General features: G+C 42.8%; 1 protein-coding gene across 1 annotated transcript in view; it reads right to left on the bottom strand.

Moving 5' to 3' along the window:
* The window catches only part of TTR (transthyretin), a 7699-nt gene extending 5871 nt beyond the window's left edge, over positions 1-1828 (bottom strand). Inside the window, exons 1-2 of the mRNA XM_040479159.1 lie at positions 1699-1828; positions 664-794 (exon numbers count right to left, since the gene is read on the bottom strand). Coding sequence (XP_040335093.1) covers positions 664-794; positions 1699-1764 — 197 coding nt within the window. The 5' untranslated portion in view covers positions 1765-1828. The remainder of the gene's footprint in view (positions 1-663; positions 795-1698) is intronic.
* Between the last annotated feature and the right edge of the window lie 16525 nt (positions 1829-18353).

Here is an 18353-nt window from a genome sequence, read left to right on the forward strand (position 1 = left end):
TTTCCTTTCCTTTCCTTTCCTTTCCTTTCCTTTCCTTTCCTTTCCTTAATAAAGTAGCACAAATTGTACATCTTGCCTAAAATTCCAAGACACGGGAGCCTGGCTGGCTCAGTCAATGGAGCGTGTGATTCTTGATCTCAGGGTTGTGGGTTCAAGCTCCATGATGGGGATAGAGATTACTTAAATAAATAAATATTAAAAAAACAAAATTCCAAGACAAGGACCCCAGCTTGAATGTTATGCAAGGGCACCAGGGAATCTGTGACACTCCTGAAATTCTATATATGGTGTGTGCGTGTGTGCATGTGTGTCTGTGTGTGCGTGGGGGTGTGATTTACTGGGCACAGAGGACCATAGTTTTCATTACCTTCTTAAAGTGGCCTGTGACCCAAGAAGGCAGTGAACCACTACTGGAGTAGACGAGGTGCTGGCTCCTTTTCCCTGCTACTTGCCCTGAATGCTGCTCCCCCTCTTGGACACTTCCAACCTAACTAAGCAAAGCGAGAGGAGGGCATCCTCCCCAGGGCCCACTTGATCTCTGCCTGTGTTTTCAATCTACCTGAAGATTCTTCAACGAATGATGTGAGCTGCTCTCTCTAACAAGTGGCAGGAGAATGAGGAGCTAGAATGAGGTCCCATGTCTGGGTTTCTTGGGCAGCTTACCCTGAGGCGAAGGGCTCCCAGCTCTCATCAGCAGCCTTTTTGAACACTTTCACGGCCACGTTGACAGCAGGACTTCCTTGGACAGCGTCTAAGACTTTGACCATCAGGGGACACTTGGATTCACCAGTGCCCTGGACATAGAGAAGACCAGTAAGAGGTCAACAAAACTGGTTAAGAGTGAAAGGAGCTGTTCTTTATGGTGTTAGAAATCTGGAACAAGGCAAGAAGTCCATGCCAAGTCCATTTCCAGCATTGTAAGTGTTGACAGTTAATGAGCTCCCCTTCTCAGTATATAACACAGACATGATTGTTCCCAAAGAAAGACTGGTTTCTGCCTCTGGACATGCTGCCATCGACCTGGAACATGTATAATGAATTTTAAAGGAGAAAATAGGCCCTCTGAGAACAGTTGCTTTGTTAAGCCTTGCCATTTGAGTGGAGTTACTAAAAAGATGCAATGTGCCACAGGACCAAATAGCTTGTTTTTCCTGAGAACATTTTAGTCAGCTGCTGTTGTAGTAATTCCCTCTTACTGGTTGTAAAATAATGTCGACTACTTAAGGATGCATTTTATAGTATTAGTTAATTCTTCTAGAGGACTTAAGCATTCAGTATTCGACTAGAATGTTGTCCACCCAGCCTTTCAGAGATTAATCAATAGATACATTTTGATGAGCTGAAGGGAAATAAACTTTATAAAAGGATGCACGTCTGACAACGCAATATTGGTAGCTTCATGAATATCATATTGTTATTCCTACCATATATTCGAGGAAATTGAGGCAAGGAGCCAGGCACCGTAAACCCAGTGCACTGAAGCTATAGTGGGGAGCACCCAGGGTCCAAGCTCCAGGTCAGTGAGCTCTGCAGAACTTCATTCATTTTGCAGTTTGAATCGATGATATTTAAAAGTCAATGCTGGGTACCCTTGTCCTAGTAACACAAGCTGACTGGCAGAGCTGGGAGAGGACCCTTCTACTTCATCAGGTGTACACAAGAATCATCTAAAAGGACTTCACAGAATCAAACACTCACCGCAGGGCCAGCTTCAGACACAAGTACCAGTCCAGCAAGGCAAAGGAGGAGCAGATGAGAAGCCATCCTGCCAAGAACGAGAGAGCCTCTGTCTGTGCTGGCTGCCCACAGCTTGGGTCTTTTATACTCACTTCTCCCAAGCCATGATGCTGATCCCTGCCAACATGACTCCAAACCTGCTGATTCTGATTATTGACTTAGTCAACAAAGAGAGAATAAGTAACTCATACAAATATGAACCTTGCCTAGAGAGATTAGAGCGTAGGAACATTAGCTCTATGAAATATTCTTATTCTTAACAGGTCATTTGACCAGCTTGGTCACCAAAACAAAAATAAGCAAAATCAAACAAAAATATTCTTCCTCCTTGGCAGGATGCAGCAACATTCTTGAGATTTTTTTCCTCCCTGACCGATTTCTCTGCATGCTTTTTCATTTTCTATATATTTTGTCTTTTGTTTTATATGCTGGATGCAAGTTGTAATGATTTATTTCACTTAGAATGACATTTGGCCACACAGGGTTAAGTACAGTGCATTCGAAAACATCACTGCACTGGATATACATCCATGGGTCAATAGGAGAAACTCTTGACAGTGCTTATATTTTAAAAAGCCTATGTTTTAGCCAAACTAAGTCATCTGGAACCTTTGCTTACTCAGCAGTTTCTCCACCAATTTTGTGTTCTTCCCAGACAAGGTTCATCTCAACTCAAGAAATAATGATATATTTCAAACTGGCATCAAAGATCCTGAAATACAGAGAACTAGATATACTTTACTCCTTCTCCTGCACTAACGTGCAGGAACCAAGCTGCCCAGCTGGTTATGAAATCTCAAGAATCAAAATCCAGGAGCACCTGGCTGACTCAGCTGGTGAAGTGTGCAATTCTTGATCTTGGGGTTATGAGTTGGAGCCCCATGTTGGGTGCAGAGATTACTTAAAAAACAGAGTCACTATCCAAATTTCTGGACGGAAGTAACGATGACTGTGAGAAATAGAAGTTAGGGCTGACAGCAGATTCTCTTCCTTCTTGTGACTTACACATCTAGAAATTATTAGTATTTGATGATTCATTGATTAAGAGCTAACTCAGGTGTATGTGTGCACACATAATATGTATGTGGCTTTATTCATAGATTCATGAAGACAAGGTTGTCCTTACAGACACATGCAGATGATAAGACAAAAATTCTAGGCAAATACACATCAAGGATAAGTCTAGTTTGGAGGGGCAAGGGCAGGGAAAGAATTCCCACAGCTGACAGAGTCAGGCTAAAAGAAAGTCGACAAGCAATCATGAAGGATAAAGGGCTTTCAGGGAGTAGTGGAAGGACAGGGAGGCATTTCAGGAATATGGAAATGTGCAGAAGACTCGGGGAGAGTGGACTGACCACATGAAAGCAACAATGAGCAAATCCAGTTCTGAGTATAGCTGGGAATGAAATCCTATAGCCTTGGAGTCTGACTCTGACGTGGTTCTGGAAAGAGTTTTGAGTCTGGAGATAGATAAACTGAGTCATCCAATTCCTAATTCTGCCGTCTTGTTTCCGGGATGACCTTCTCTATGTTATTTAATACCTTAGACACACAGCTCATGACTTTGTTAAGTAGAAATACCTAATATCTTACCTCAAAGGACCTTTCTAATAACTTTTAATATGAGATAATATAAAAGCTCTTTGTAACCTTAAACCACTGTCCTGGTGTCAAGGATAGTTATAAGAATTCAGTTTAATATCTCTGCTAAGGAGAAAACCCTTTCTCTAATGTTTCAACATATATTGTCATCTGATTTTTCTCTTGACTTGTTTCCGTTGCTCAGAACTTGGATGGAGAGCCTGTTTTCTGACTATGAACTTTAAATATTTGAAAATTCTCTCGTATCCCAAGTCAACCTTCTTAAAATTTTTTTTTAACATTTATTTTTGAGACAGAGAGAGACAGAGCATGAACGGGGGAGGGGCAGAGAGGGAGACACAGAATCGGAAGCAGGCTCCAGGCTCTGAGCCATCAGCCCAGAGCCTGACGCGGGGCTCGAACTCACGGACCGCGAGATTGTGACCTGAGCTGAAGTTGGACGCTCAACTGACTGAGCCACCCAGGCGCCCCCCAAGTCAACCTTCTATCTTAGCACTACGCTCTGTTGGAACTTGGAAATGTCCCCCGCAGACATTGTGAACTGGCAATCCCAGGCTGCCACCAGCTCATAGACATGGTATGTATGACTATGGAATGTTTCTTTAAATATTCTGAAATAGTTCTAAAATTAAAAGTCGAGACAGTGCTGCGGCGCCGGGGTGGCTCAGTCGGTTAAGTGACAGACTCTTAATTTTGGCTCAGGTAGTGATCTCACAGTTGGTGAGATGGAGCCCTGCATCTGGCTCTGTGCTGACAGTGTGGAGCCTGCTTTGGATTCTCTCTCCTTCTCTCTCTGCTCCTCCCCCACTCGTTCTCTCTCTCTCTCACAATAAATAAACTTAAAAAAAATAAAAGTTGAGACATTGTGTAAAAATTTGGATTCCTGGATTTTCTTGAAAAATCAGAAAAGATGGCAACACTAGGCCCTTATTGACACATGGCAGTAAGCTCTCACTCTCAGACATCACAGCTCACGAGGCCTCCCTCCAGCTCTGAAGCTAAGCAATACTTCCAGTGGCACTATCAGGCTCGAGCTTTTTTCTTTCCGTATCCATGCCCTGTTTGACTCATCTTCCTGGAAACTTGGGTCAGCAATCGCTGGTCTTCTAACAGCCATTTAGATAGTGAATGACAGCTTGGTTTTTAGTTTTTGTGTTTGTCTTTTGTTTTGTGTTGCCAAACAGATATTCCCACTTCTTTGAATGAGTCCTCTTCAGACACAATTCCTGAAACCGTCATCACCCAGAACTCCCCTCTCTGACATACTCTGTTTGGCCAGTGTTTCTCTTCAAATGGGAGCATCCCGGAGAAGCAGCTTATGGTGCCTTTTAGGTGAGAGAAGAGCAAGTAGGAAGGAAAAAGAGAAAAGGAGTGGAAATGCGTTCTTGGTCAAAGGAACCCTTGTATGGAACCAGTGGCAATGAAAAATACAAGAAAAGTCCAGTGTTTCCTGCCTGAGTAGCAATCTGTGATAACTGAGGGTCACATGGATAAACACAGGCTCACTGAGATAAGAGGACCTGCCTTCCCCATGATTATTTGAGTTTGTGAAAGCTCTTTTAGAAAGATGGTTACATGGGATCCACCAAGAGGGGTGAATTAGGGTCAAAGGTCACCACATTCCTGGAGTCCTAAGCGGTTGCTGTGGAAACTGTGCCCTAGGGCAAATATAAGCAGCAACAAGGATCCAGAAAACAAAAAGGTGCCAGAAAACAAAAGGTGTGTTATTGAAACATTTATGCCATAAATTTGTCTTTTCTTAGTCATGTACTGTTTTTCCTCACGTCCTGACCATGGGACTATAGTATAGATGTTTAATTGAGGTAAAAAAAGACTAATTTGATGACAACATTCCTCCTCCTACCAGAGAATATGAGGTGGTTAATGGACAATTCAGGCCTGCTCTTAATTTAAGTTTCTTCTGCTCTCTCCCTTATAATAAGCAGACTTCTTTATTAATGATTTAAAAGTTACAATAGATTAACTCCTTTTTCTTCATTTAGTTTCTGAGGGTGCATGCCAACTACTAGCCAGTGATCTGTTGACCCTGAAATGCCTATTAATATTATTGCAAGTAAGCTGATTAGCCAGAGTGGACAGTTGGCTGGCCAAGTACTTGGACTGGGTCTCACGGGACGGACTGGGAGTGGTGTGGGGCCCTGGATCTTTGCAGGGTAAAGAATTCAATTTTGCTAGCTCCTCTGGAGGTGAATAAGCCCTGTGGGTTTGATTAATGGTAAGCAAATCATAAAAGACTCGTTTTAAAACCATAATACCAATTTAATTAATAGTCAGATGATTGCTGAGTAAGCAAGGAATTGCAGCAAAGGAACGTGACTAATTTTTTGAAAACATTTTATCCAGACTGCTGAAGAGCCTAGGAAATTTCCTTACTTCATCCTAGAGTATGCTTTCCTTGTGCTCAGAATGCTCGTGTTCACCTTATCTGGCCTACCTTTCCTCAGGGATTGCTGAATAAACACTGAAAAAACTTTTTCCTTTGTCTCCCCTTCTTTCATTGTCCATGTGGACAATCGTGCAGGTAGAGGCAAATGTTAGCTAGGATATGTTAATCAGATCACATTTCATTTTTCTATCAAGTGTGATTTTAGTTTCATGGTTGAATTTTAGTGCCCAACCTAGTTGGGAAGGACAATCGGGAACTCCCCAGCATAAGAATCTTCCTTCCACAGTTCTTACCCTGCAGGCTGCCATATTTGGGGACTACATAACTTCAAAAGCGGCAACCTCAGCCCCACATCAAGCTTGAGAAGTGACCCTGTCTCTATCTGGGGGACTTTAATTTACCTTATGTTAGTAGCTCAGATGAGTCAAAGTCAAAACACCCATGCCTGGGTCCAAGTTTATATGTGTCACAACAATCATACATTTGCTAGGAATTTTACCCATTACGGGTTATTAGATGAAGTTAGAGTTTTGGCTTCTAGAGCCACTCAAAGTTCACCCATCCCCACCTATGATGGACGGGAGAGGAGATTCGAGGTTCTTTTATCTAGCTGGCAGGCTTTCTTTGTGTTTCTCTGTTTTCCTCTGCAGCTCTCATGCAGCTGGTGTGGCAAACCAGGCCTGACTTGCATGCCGCTTGGATGGGCCTATGTGGCCATATCCTGTGACAGGTAAGCAAGAACCAGGGTATGGCCTGATGGAAGGGCAGTATGGAGCAGACTACTTTCCTCTCCAAACATGTCTTTGTGATTGCCTGATAGCTTAGCTCAGTTCACCAGGAGACTGCCTGGGGTTATGGTCCATTGTACCAGCTAGAATTAAAAAAGATTTTTATTCAATTGATTTTATCTCTCTACCCATATCTCCTTTAGAATCAGTTTAGGACCATCATCTAGGATCCATGTCTTGTTCTTTTTTTTTTTTTTTTTAAGTTTATTTATTTATTTATTGAGAGAGAGAGAGAGAGAGAGAGAGAGAGAGAGAATCCCAAGCAGGCTTTGCACTGTCAGCATAGTGGCTCTCAAGAACCGTGAGATCATGACCTGAGCTGAAATCAAGAGCTGCATCCTTAACTGATGAGTCACCCAGGCACCCCAGGATCCATATTTTGGTCACTTCTATATATCTTTCAAGTTTGGAAATATGACTAATATAGAGATATTTTAGGTTCATCAACTGAATAAAAACAAACAGCTCTTGGGAATCTTCTGAATGTGTGCCATATGCTAGCTAGAGATATCGAGAAGCATATGTCTCAAAGTTGCTTGTAATTTCATTATTAAGAAAATGTATTTGTCATTCAATGGGAAACAGTTGATGAAGTAGGTAATTATTCAGAGAAGGAGGAAGTCCCTTTTGGGCTCATGGAAAGCTAGTGTAAGAAGTGAGATTCAAAGATAAATATAATCTAGATCAGAGAAAAGGAGCAGTGTGTATGATTTCTGTCCCATACAAGTAAGGACGCATTGGACACCTCAGCTGGACTCAGTAGAATGAGAAGTTAGTGTCATCCACACTGTGGCACATGGAATAGAGGAAAATCTGAAAACAAGGATTAGGAACCAAGCATAGAATTTGATGGAAGCATCAGTTTTAAAGGGCTAGAGAGAGAGGTTAAGACCAGGAATGAGGCAATGGGCTAGTAATGGAGACAACAGAGCAAGCAGGTGAGGAGGGGTAAAAGCAATTCCAGAGCCTGAAGTTTGATGGAGTGTGAACTGAAGAGGGTTCCTGATGCTGTGCTTTCCCAAAGTTTCCACTCCTGTAAGAATGATAAGATCTGTAGCAGCAGCACTTGGGGTAAATGGAAGGGTCTCCTCCATTTGGAGGTGATGAGCCTAGTGAACCCAGTTCCCCAAACCCTACCTGGCTACTCCAAGGGCAGAGGGGACCATCCCAATATATCTTATATATTCCATTTGTTACACATGGATTGGGAATTTCAACCATGACATGTTGAGACCTAGTTATAAGTGTTTGGTTATATTTGTTGTTGCTATTGCTGATTTTATTGGGCCCTTGGAGGTGAATTTGTGAAGGATAAGGGAGCTGGTCTCAGCACTGAGCTGTTAGGACAGAGGAAGTGGAAACCAGAGGGAGCAAAAGTGCGGAAATGGAAGAGTATCAGGTCTGGCCTGAGAACAAAGAGTAGAGATGTGTCTACTGTATGAATCGTGCATTATATGACCCTAAAGAGATGAGTCAGGAACATAATTCTGAGTTAGATTGTGCAAGCTCTTCAGTGCTTTCCTGGGAAGTTTGAGTTTTACTTATAAGCAAGAACATAAACCTTCTTGATAATTTTTGAAAATCTTTATAATGATGCTATTTCCATTAAATGGGCAAATATATTTTCTTAATAATTAAATTATACACAACATTAAGGTATATGATTTTGGTATCTCCCACTGTGGTGGGACACATGGCTTCACCTTCAGAAGATGTTCAATTACAGTAGCCTGTAGCACTCTGCCTCATGAAGTCGGTGAGCCCATTGTCACTAGGATATGCATGTGAAAGCTCCCTGGCCATTGGTCAGGACTATCGTTCAATGTCATTGACTTCCTTTGTAATCCTCTATGTTGAATTTTATGCGTGATGAGGTTAAGAACCCAGGCAAAGAGACAGAATGAGCCCTAGTCCAACATAGCTTGGCTGTAATCTAATGGAGTGTGCTAGCATACCTAGAGAAAGAAAATGGCAATCATCCCTGGGGCTGGTCAATAGGGGAAGGAAATAAAAAGGAAATTGTAATGTTGGTGGCTTGAATTAGAGATTTGTAGTTTTATGGACAGGGCTTTCCCTGGGGTAAAAAATAGTGCTGCAGAGATTGCCCATGGAGAGAGAGGATGTGTTGGTCCTCCTGATCTGTGTGATCATTGAGTTTGTTATGGAATAGCACTACATTGAAATGTTTATTTACACTTCAGCATTGTGAGTTTGGCCACCGAGGGTCCATCTCTGAGATTTTAGATGAAACAGTGGTTCGGAGTTTCCACAGTTGACTTTGGACATTGGTTGGCTCATGTGAATTGGCAAATTCACCTAATACCCCTGAGGGCAAGGGCCAGCTGGGCTTCACGTGGAGAACTGACCTCCTACAATGTTACAATAGTTATTAGACTGGTGTGGTTAGAAGGAAGGGAATTTCTTCAACACATAATGTTAAGCAGAAGGATGCCAGAGGGACAAGGTGTTGAGGAAGATGGAGGGGAAAAAATGACTTTTCATTTTAGAACTTAAGAGGATTAGAAAGTGTCTCTCTGATAGAGAGACATAAGGCAGTGAATAAAACTAACAACATAGTACACTGAAGGTCTCATTTATGGGACGAGAGTATTTGCATATCTAAAGACAGAGGGCAAAAGGACAGTTCAAGGTTAACCCTACTCAGATGCCTCTGTAGCAACATTACTGCTCATCTATTTTCCATATAATCTTTTCTATAAGCTCCTGCCAAACTAATCTTCTTAATGCATACCTCTGATTACATCACATCTCTCTTCAAAAGCTTTTTCTCACTTCCCATGGCCAGCCAAGTAAAGTTGAATGTCCTTTGTTGGTATTCACAGATAGCCAAGACTTAGCTCTTCTCAATCTTCATTTATTGCTGTTGTCCTTCAGACACCAGCTGAACGCTGGACAGTTCCTGTGACCCGTCAGCCATGGCCCTTATAACCTTTCCTTGTCCATTCTCCTTCAGGCTGTGAATTGCCTGAAACAAAGGGGCAAACAAAGCTCCCAGAAGCTTTTTGGTGTGTGAAAGACAATCCTGTATGGAGGGTGAGGCTTGAGGCAGAGGTTTTCAGAGAAGAGAGAGCTTTGGGAGCCTAGCAAGGTGCTGATGAAGGCCATGGTCACAGAGAGAAAAAGCCAGATGAATGACAGTTATGAAGGTAGAACTAAGAGATTCTGGTTCCATCAGGAATGGAAAGTGAGTGAGAAGGAAGAGCCAAACAGGACTGGAGTATTTTAGCTTGGGAGGCTATTCAGATGATCAAATTAGTCACTGTAACAGTTAGAAATATGAAAGAAAGTGAATCTAGTTTGGGCCATGTTGAGTTGAGGGGATTGAGAGCCAGGCATTCATGTCCAGATGGTGGTTGGAAATAGCCTGGGATGGAACTTGAGGGGAATCATGCTGGGGAAGGGAGTTTCAGAGTCATGAGCATGTGGGTTGGATTTCTAGGTCACCAATAGCCATTAACAATAAAAAGTTTGAGGATGGAACTCTGGGGTCAGCCAACATTCATTTGCTGACAAAAGCAAGAGAAGCCTGAAACAGAGGTTTTTCCCAGGTGGAAGTTACTTCTCTTCTGTGAAGTGCTTTACACCTCTCTTAAACATTTATGACATTCAACAGACTTGTTTGTACTCAGTTTCTCTTTCCCAAAACAATAGCACCTGGGGAACAGAGGCAATACCTTCTCAGTCCCTGGCACAGGACCTGGCACCCAGGATATGCTCAAGTATTGCTCATTGAATGATTCCATCAAGGGGTGAAGTCACTTCCAGTTGCAGCTAAGTTTTGTTTTCTCTCTTAGTAATCAACACTTGCATTGTCTTCTAGAAGTGACTTTTAGTGTTTCTGCTCTTGGCTGAACAACTTAACTGGCATTCACCTATGTTCTTGGTTGCATGTGCCAGACCGGGCCAGGCTGAGTCTGAGCTCTGACTCCTGCTGCATCCCCCAACCGATACCTTTGTTTCCTGCCTGCTTTCCTGGGCCCATCTTCATCTTTGCCCAGGTTACTTTCCATGGACCTCTATCTGGCTTCTGTATTGGCCTGAGGACTCACTTCCTCATCTTTGATGATGGACTCAAATCCAGTCCATTACTATGGTTCAGCAGGATGGATGGAAGCCTTTCCCTTGACATTGGGATTTCTTCTAGAACTTGCACTCTCCAAGACAATTTCACCTCACTTACTTAGCTCAGAACAGATTTGGAAACTGGAACAAATGGCTTTATTCTGTGTTGCTAGATAAATCTTTTGTGTCTTTGAGGTCAGAGGAGCAACTTCTTCCTTACCACACATCCTAGATCAGTGTTTCCTAAAGTGTTTGGTCTCAGACCAAGAGTGTGAGCATTCCCTGGAAACTTATTAAAAAATGTTGTCTAAAGAGTCACCCCAAACATACTGTAATCTGAAACTCTGGAGGTAGAACTCAACCATCCGTGTTTTAACAAGATCTCCAGATGATTCTGATATGCTCTTAAGTTTGAAGACCATTGTCTTAGATACAATTCATGCTCAGGAGGGAGATTGGGCCTTGGAGCCCAGACTCTGGACTCTGTTTCTTTCACAGCTCTGCCACCTTCTAGTGGGGTAACCTTGGCCACATTACTTAACCTGTCTGGACTTCAGGGTTTTTTTTTTCCTTTATAAGATAAAATTTTTGAGTCATGTGATCACAAATTGGAGTCATAGTACTCTGTGGCTCTTGAACACTCCCAAAGACAACAACACAAAGTTCTCATAGTGTCAGTTAACAGGGCAGAGCTTCAGGGATGGCTAGTACACTAAAAGGGTGAGGCTGGCTGGTGACCAAGTGCATGCTCCCTTTAGTGACCTCCAACCTTGTTCAGAAACAAATCCATTTGGTCAGGTGTCCATGCAGTAAATAAGAACCTCTTTGCCAAAGTTCTGTGTTGAGAGAGGTTAAGCAAATAATCTATGACATATGGGTTCTATTGAGTGAGGGTCTCTTACTTTTTTTTCTTAATGTTTACTTTTGAGAGAGAGAGAGAGAGAGAGAGAGAGATCTGGGGAGGGGCAGAGAGAGACAGAGACAAAAAATCTGAAGCAGGCTCCAGGCTCTGAGCTGTCAGCACAGAGCTGGATGTGGGGCTTGAACCCACAAGCCGTGAGATCATGACGTGAGCCAAAGTTGGATGCTCAACCGACTGAGCCACACAGGCACCCCAAGTCCAGATCTCTTAAGCTGGTATAGAAAGAACTATTTGCAGATATTAGTAGCTCAGGGAGACTGATGCACAAACAATGGTCAGCCCAGATTTCAAAAGGCAAAAGGATTACCCAGATAGTGGCTCAGTGCTGCTGTGTTTTAGTTACTTATGAATTCAGCGGAGGAGCTTGTTCATTGTGTTCTCAATTTAAAGAGTTTAAACTACAAGGTCACTCTGAAAATGAGTGCTGATTCTTCTGGAAAAGTAAACCATGTCATTAGCTGCCTGTATAGTCAATACAATTCCCTTGGAACACAACTCAGTTGCTAGTCTTTTAATGCATATTCATGCCAACACTGTAATTCTTCAGTTGGGACAAATGTGTGTGTAAAAAAACCAAAATAAATATATCCATAATTTTATTTGAGTCATGTATAACCCCAGTTGGCCTTCTTCCCACTGTTTAGTTCTGAGATTTGCTCCAAAGTCCTGATGAAGACTTTGGCCTGTGATGAAGTCCTGTGGCCTGTGAGTTTGGATCAGCGGTTTTCCCAAGAGCACCATTGTGTCTGGCCCCCAGCATTTGCAATCTCTTATCCCCATTCCTGTGGGGACTGTGGGGCTGAAGCCAGCTCCTGACCTAGGTAAGCTGCCCCTTCTAGCATCACGCACATCCCCTGGAACCCTTCACACACCTAGCTTCCACCGGGAGACCTCAAGGGCTATCCACATGGCGCCTGTACTTGGAGTTCCATATTGATGACTCACTGCCCATTCTTAAATACGGTTACAAATACGAGTAAGTGGGACATTCTTGCTCATATTTGATTTTTGAAATCTCTTTGTTAGCAATGCCAGCTGAGGGCATAGTAATTAGAAAACTCAGTAGGGGCTCTTGTGTGAAGGGGGAACTTTGAATATTTGAAGGATGAACCATTTTTTGAAGCCTTCCAGGTATCTCTCTGCTTTCTTAGACAATGGCCATACTCAAATCTGTCCACATCCGCCTGGCTGTGAGGACTGCCACGCTTATAAATAAGTTTTTCTCTTGAGAGGTTAGTGTAGCATAGTGGAAAATACATGGTCTTTGGAGTCAGGGACTCTCAGTTTGAATTGGCCTTGCTTCACACTAGCTGTTTTACCTGGGTTTTCTTACACAGCTCCTGAGGATTAATGCCCTTACCTGCTAAAGAGCGATGTAAATAGTACCTGCCTGGTAGGAAGGATTGAATGCAATAACGGATGAGAAGCACAGCACAGTTATCGACACACAGTAATTCATGATGTTGGTCTAGTTAGGAGAGGTGGACTGGGGAGACTGGCAGGCTTGCCTTATCTTTTGTTTAAGCAATTTAATCTTTGGCTCTGTTTGTTGTGGATACTCTACAGAGGAAGTTGCAAGCCCAAGGCTGTCTGTTTCCAGGTCCCAGCTTTTTGGATGGGCATCACTATTTTACAACTCAGTTTAAGACTCATTTCATTTTTTGCCCTAAATGTAATCACTGTCATCATACAATATGGAAGTACTGTCAGAATTGGAATATTTGTTAACTTGGCAGTTGCCTCTTGGAAAATGAAACATGTGGAAATGTAAGTAATTATTAGGGCATTCAAGTGATGCCCATTTATTTCAGTGGGGCTCACTATGTTGAATGGCTATCACTCCAGATAGCTTGGGGAAATAAAGGTAGTGAATCAAGGAAGGAGAGAGGTCCTACTGTTTCTGTTAATGCTGGGAAATATGATAAAGCGTGATGGTCTCCTCCTCCATGCCATGCAAGGATGGGACTCTGAATAACCATCATTGTGGAGGGACAGCCATTGGAACTGGGCCTTGTTGTTTATTGTAAGTTAAAATAGAACTGTTAAATCATATTGCTTAAGATTGCTACTCCCAGCAAATAGGTCAAGGGTGACATTTGCATCAGTGGCATTTAAACTTTGTCCTAGGCTTTGAGGCTCTGTGATTTCAGAAGCTTACATTTGGCAGGCTCAGAAAGTATCCATTCGAAGAAACTGACTCTGCAGCAGGTTGAGTTTATAAGTGGGGAATTTGAACCCTGGGCTCCATTTAGCAGAATGTTGCCTGCCTGACTGAATGGGGAGAGATTTCAGTATTTGGCATGTGGCATGTTCAGTGATTATCATCTTTTCTAATATGACATAGAAATTCTTTTTTTTAATGTAAAAAAATTTCCTGGACCTGAACTTTTATTTAGAAAAAAAATCTATGAGAAAAAGTTAATAAAAAGGCAGCATTGCCTTGAAATGACTTTGTATTCTATAAATCAAAATGTGCATGTGTCTGTTTGAAAAATGGTAACCAATTTCTGGATGAAATAGCAACTTCGGTCACCTTCAGTAGTTTGTGACAAAGATCGGCAGGTCCTTTGCCTTATCTATGAGGCCCACAGAGGGTGGTTCTGAAGGGAGAGCTCTTGTGGTTTCTTCTGCTAATGCCTTGTCTATTACAGCATTTGGGTGGAGGGATTTCAGTGAGCAATGGAGATCTTGTGGCAAAGGAGGTTTCAAGCATAACCTTGCCCTCAAGCAACGAATACCTCTTGCTGGAAGGATGTGTTAGGAACCGAGTTTATATGCTTGAACCCAGAAGCAGGTATAAATAAAGAGCTTGACTGGTAGTTCAGACTAAAATTGCCCAACATGCTTGGGAGAAGGAGAGGTGCCAATGTTGGGTTGTGGCATTGAAGAAGACTTTGTGGAGGAAAGATTTTTGATGGGGGATGGAGTAAAATAAAATACCCAAAGATCCAGAAAAGAAAGAGCATAGAGAGGGGAATTTCCATGAATCTTTGCCTCTCTAGCCCTCATCTTCACCTTCTCAATGTTCCCTCCTACTTCTTCCCTCTTATGCCCCCATTTTGTGCATCCTGCTAGCTTGCTGTCTCTGTTTTATGGCTTGTGTTGTGTCTCTGGCAGAGAATGAGGAGGGTCACTCTCCCACGAAAGCATATATTCGTTCACGTGCAATATACTCCAGGCTTAGCTGGGAGGCCGATTAAGGTGGGATCCTGGGAAGAGGGGGCTCTGTGGACCATCCAGGGTCTAAAGTCCCTAGATTCACTGCTAGGACCTCAGGCACAGTTGCTCTGAAACCCACTCTGGCTTTCTCTTGCTGCTTCCTTCCTGGTTTTGCCCGCAGTTGTGCTGGGTACTTTCCCCTGTGCAGCTTTTAGAGCCGAATCACAGATTAAGATCCAAACCTCTGAGGCAGCCCCTCTGCTCTAAGCTGAGCTCATGGGAGGGCGCTGCGCTGTGCCTTCAGGTCTTGCCCAAAAGTGGCCTCCTTATTCTTGGGGATGTTCGCACAGGCCCATGACTTTCTGGAGAGGAATGGCCTTGGTAGTTGAGAACTGTTGGGGAACAGGGGACGTCTTTGGAGCCCTGGTACCATGTTTGGTTAGGTTCTTGGCTGAGATTTGATATTCAAAACCATCAACTTTATTTTGCTTGTTCTTTCAATTTAGAGTTTGAACATTCTGGGAAAGCAGTATAAAAAAAAATGATTTATCAGGGGATTTTGACAATGGTTGATTTCCTTTGAGAAGGATAATCTGGGCTTGAATGTATAAGAGTTGCAATTTCAAGTCTGTACGGGACCAAGCTGGGTGAGTGAAAGCTGGTGGCTGCAAGGGAAATGATGTATACATGAAAGGAGGCCTGTCTCACCATTAGATTTTAGGAAAATTGGTCTTCTCTTCCAGGCTTTCTCCCAGCTCCAGGGCCAGAGCTGCTGGATCAGCAGGGAATGGGAGGGTGAGAGGTGTTCAGAAAACACTCCTCAAAAAGATAGAGTAGACGTTTATTTGGTGCTGTCTGGCTGGAGCCTCATTGTGGCTGTGAACTTTTTTGGATATTCGCATCTATTTACCTTTGGCATTTCTCTTCTTCATTAGCAGGATTCATCATGCTCTGTTCTTGCAGAGAAAATCTTGGTAAGCAGTCACATCTTATTGTGAAGTTGTTCCCAGTATTTCTATGTCTCTTCCTGCCAAGTGGAAGACAAGCTGGGGTCCCCCAGAAGTAGATAAAGGTAGCACGGAGTGGAGGAAAGAACATGAGCTTCGGGTCAGACAGCCCCGTGTTCAAACCCTGCCTTGACTACCTGCTGGGTGAGTGGAGATGTTTCCAGTTCCTCTTCAGTAGAAGAGTGATAATAGTGCCTATATCGAGGGGATTGGCAAGGATTGGAGGAAACAAGATGTGGAAAGCACTGGTTTAACAAAGAACCAGCTCTCAGTAAATGTCTATCCCTTCCTTTTTTTTTTTTCTTTCACTTGAAAGAATGGTTGCTCATAATACTTAGTTTCAGTGTGTTGCCTTCATTCAGCCAGGCCTTGTTCTTTAGCTGCCCAATTATAGAAACCTAGAACAGCTGTCCTGGAAGGCACCTCAGTATTCCCCAATACAATCTCCTACTTTACAAATTAGAACACTGAGGTCCAGAGAGGTACCGCAGCTTGCATAGAATAGCACCCAGTAGGCATCAGTGAGGGATTGCTCTGTGCTAGGCATCGCACATTTAATTCTTACAATAGTTTTGTGAGATACTCGAGCACAGAGCCTGATGTAGGGCTTGAACTCAAGACGCTGAGATCAAGACCTGAGCTGAGATCAAGAGTCATACACTTAACTGACTGGGCCACTCTTTTTATCTACATTTTATAGATGACAAATGGAGAAAGATTTGGGCAATTAACCTACACTCTACCAGGCAAGGCTACCCAAACCTTCAGTGAGGAAACCAGAGCTGGGACTGAAATAGATTCTCTAGGCTCCACCTTCTTCTACCCAAGGATGGTTTTCCAACACCTGAAGGTCTACCTGAAGGTCTTTATGTGTTCTTTGAGATCAAGAAAGGTCCTTAATTAAATCTATGAGAGGATCATCCACAGACAAACATCTAATAAAATTTTTAATGTTTTTTTTAAAAATGAATAAACTTTATTTTTTAGAGCAGTTTCAGGTTTATAGAAAAATGAATGGAAAGTGTAGAGAATTTCCGTATACCCTTTCAAATGCCCCACCATACAATTCATGAGTGGGTACATTCCTTACAATTGATGAGCCCAAACTGATACATTATCATTAACTAAAACCCATAGTTTACATTAGGGTTCATTCTTTGAGATGTGCATTTTGACAAATGTATACTGACATGTATCCACCATCATAGTGTCACACAGAATGGATTTACTGCCCTAAAAATCCTCTGTGCTCCTCCTATTCATCCCTCTCTCCCCCAACCTTTATCTTTTTACTGTCTCTATAATTTTGTCTTTTCTAGAATGTAATGTAGTCAGAATGACACAGTATGTAGACTTTTCTGATTGTCTTCTTTCACACAGCAATAGGCATTTAAAGTTCCTCCATGTAGGGGCGCCTGGGTGGCGCAGTCGGTTAAGCGTCCGACTTCAGCCAGGTCACGATCTCGCGGTCCGTGAGTTCGAGCCCCGCGTCGGGCTCTGGGCTGATGGCTCAGAGCCTGGAGCCTGTTTCCGATTCTGTGTCTCCCTCTTTCTCTGCCCCTCCCCCGTTCATGCTCTGTCTCTCTCTGTCCCAAAAATAAATAAACGTTGAAAAAAAAAATTTTTTTTAAAGTTCCTCCATGTAGGTTTGTGACTTGATAGCTCATTTCCCTTTATGGCTAAATGGCATTCCATTGTCTGGATGTATTACAGTTTGTTTATCCCTTCCCCTACTGAAGGACATCTTGGACCTTGGTTGCTTCCAAATTTTTGTTGCAGACTTTTGTATGGTAGAAATCATTTTTGGTTGGCAGCTAGAATGACGGGCCCGGCTTTAAGAATAATCTCAGCTTCTCCACTTCCATTTGTTTATTTCAATCTGGTTGGCTTCTGGGAAGAGCTGTCCTGGACAGCCAGGCTGGCAATGGCAACATGTTGTGTTTCAGACATTTGTTTCATTAGGCTTCCCATTTTATTTTTGTTTTACAATCTGTTCAATAATCTGAGTCAACTTTAAATGAAACTAAAAATGTATTCCTGTGGTCTTTGGGGAATGATTTTCTTGGGCGATCAAATGAAAACACCCCTTTCTTTAGTTGCTAATATAGTAAACGAGGGAAGGAATTGAGAGAAGGCAGAAATAAAATGAGGCAGACATTTTTTTCTAGTGTCATCGATGAAAGAGCCTTGGTGACCCACGTATTCTAGTAAGCCATGTATAAAAATGCACTCATGTGTGTTTCTACATTCATAGACTAGGGTGGGTTACAATACTTGGAAATGACCACACGAAAGGGCCCAATCAGAGATGGGGTGGTGGGTGGGTCTGAGGGTTCGGGAAGATGGGGAGGGTCCCAGGTGAAGGAGCAACACTCACAGCAGCTGGCTGTTAGTCCCTGGGGCAGATAGGTGGAGCATACACCTTGGCACACCTACCTGTGGAGGCTGCCCCTGTGCATCAGGGCCAAGTTCAGGAGCTTAGGTGAGGCCGTCAGGATAATTTGTGTGCAAGTATATTTTATGCCAGGCTGAAGGCAAGACTGAGGTCCCCAAACAAGAAGGATGATTAACAAAATTCATGCACCAAGGTCCTGCTTACTTTTTATGCTGAAGTATACTTATGCATAACTCAAGGCCAACTGGATGCT

Source organism: Herpailurus yagouaroundi, unplaced genomic scaffold (genome assembly GCF_014898765.1).
Source record: "Herpailurus yagouaroundi ecotype Mexico unplaced genomic scaffold, PumYag 142, whole genome shotgun sequence".
Taxonomy (NCBI): Eukaryota; Metazoa; Chordata; class Mammalia; order Carnivora; family Felidae; genus Herpailurus; species Herpailurus yagouaroundi.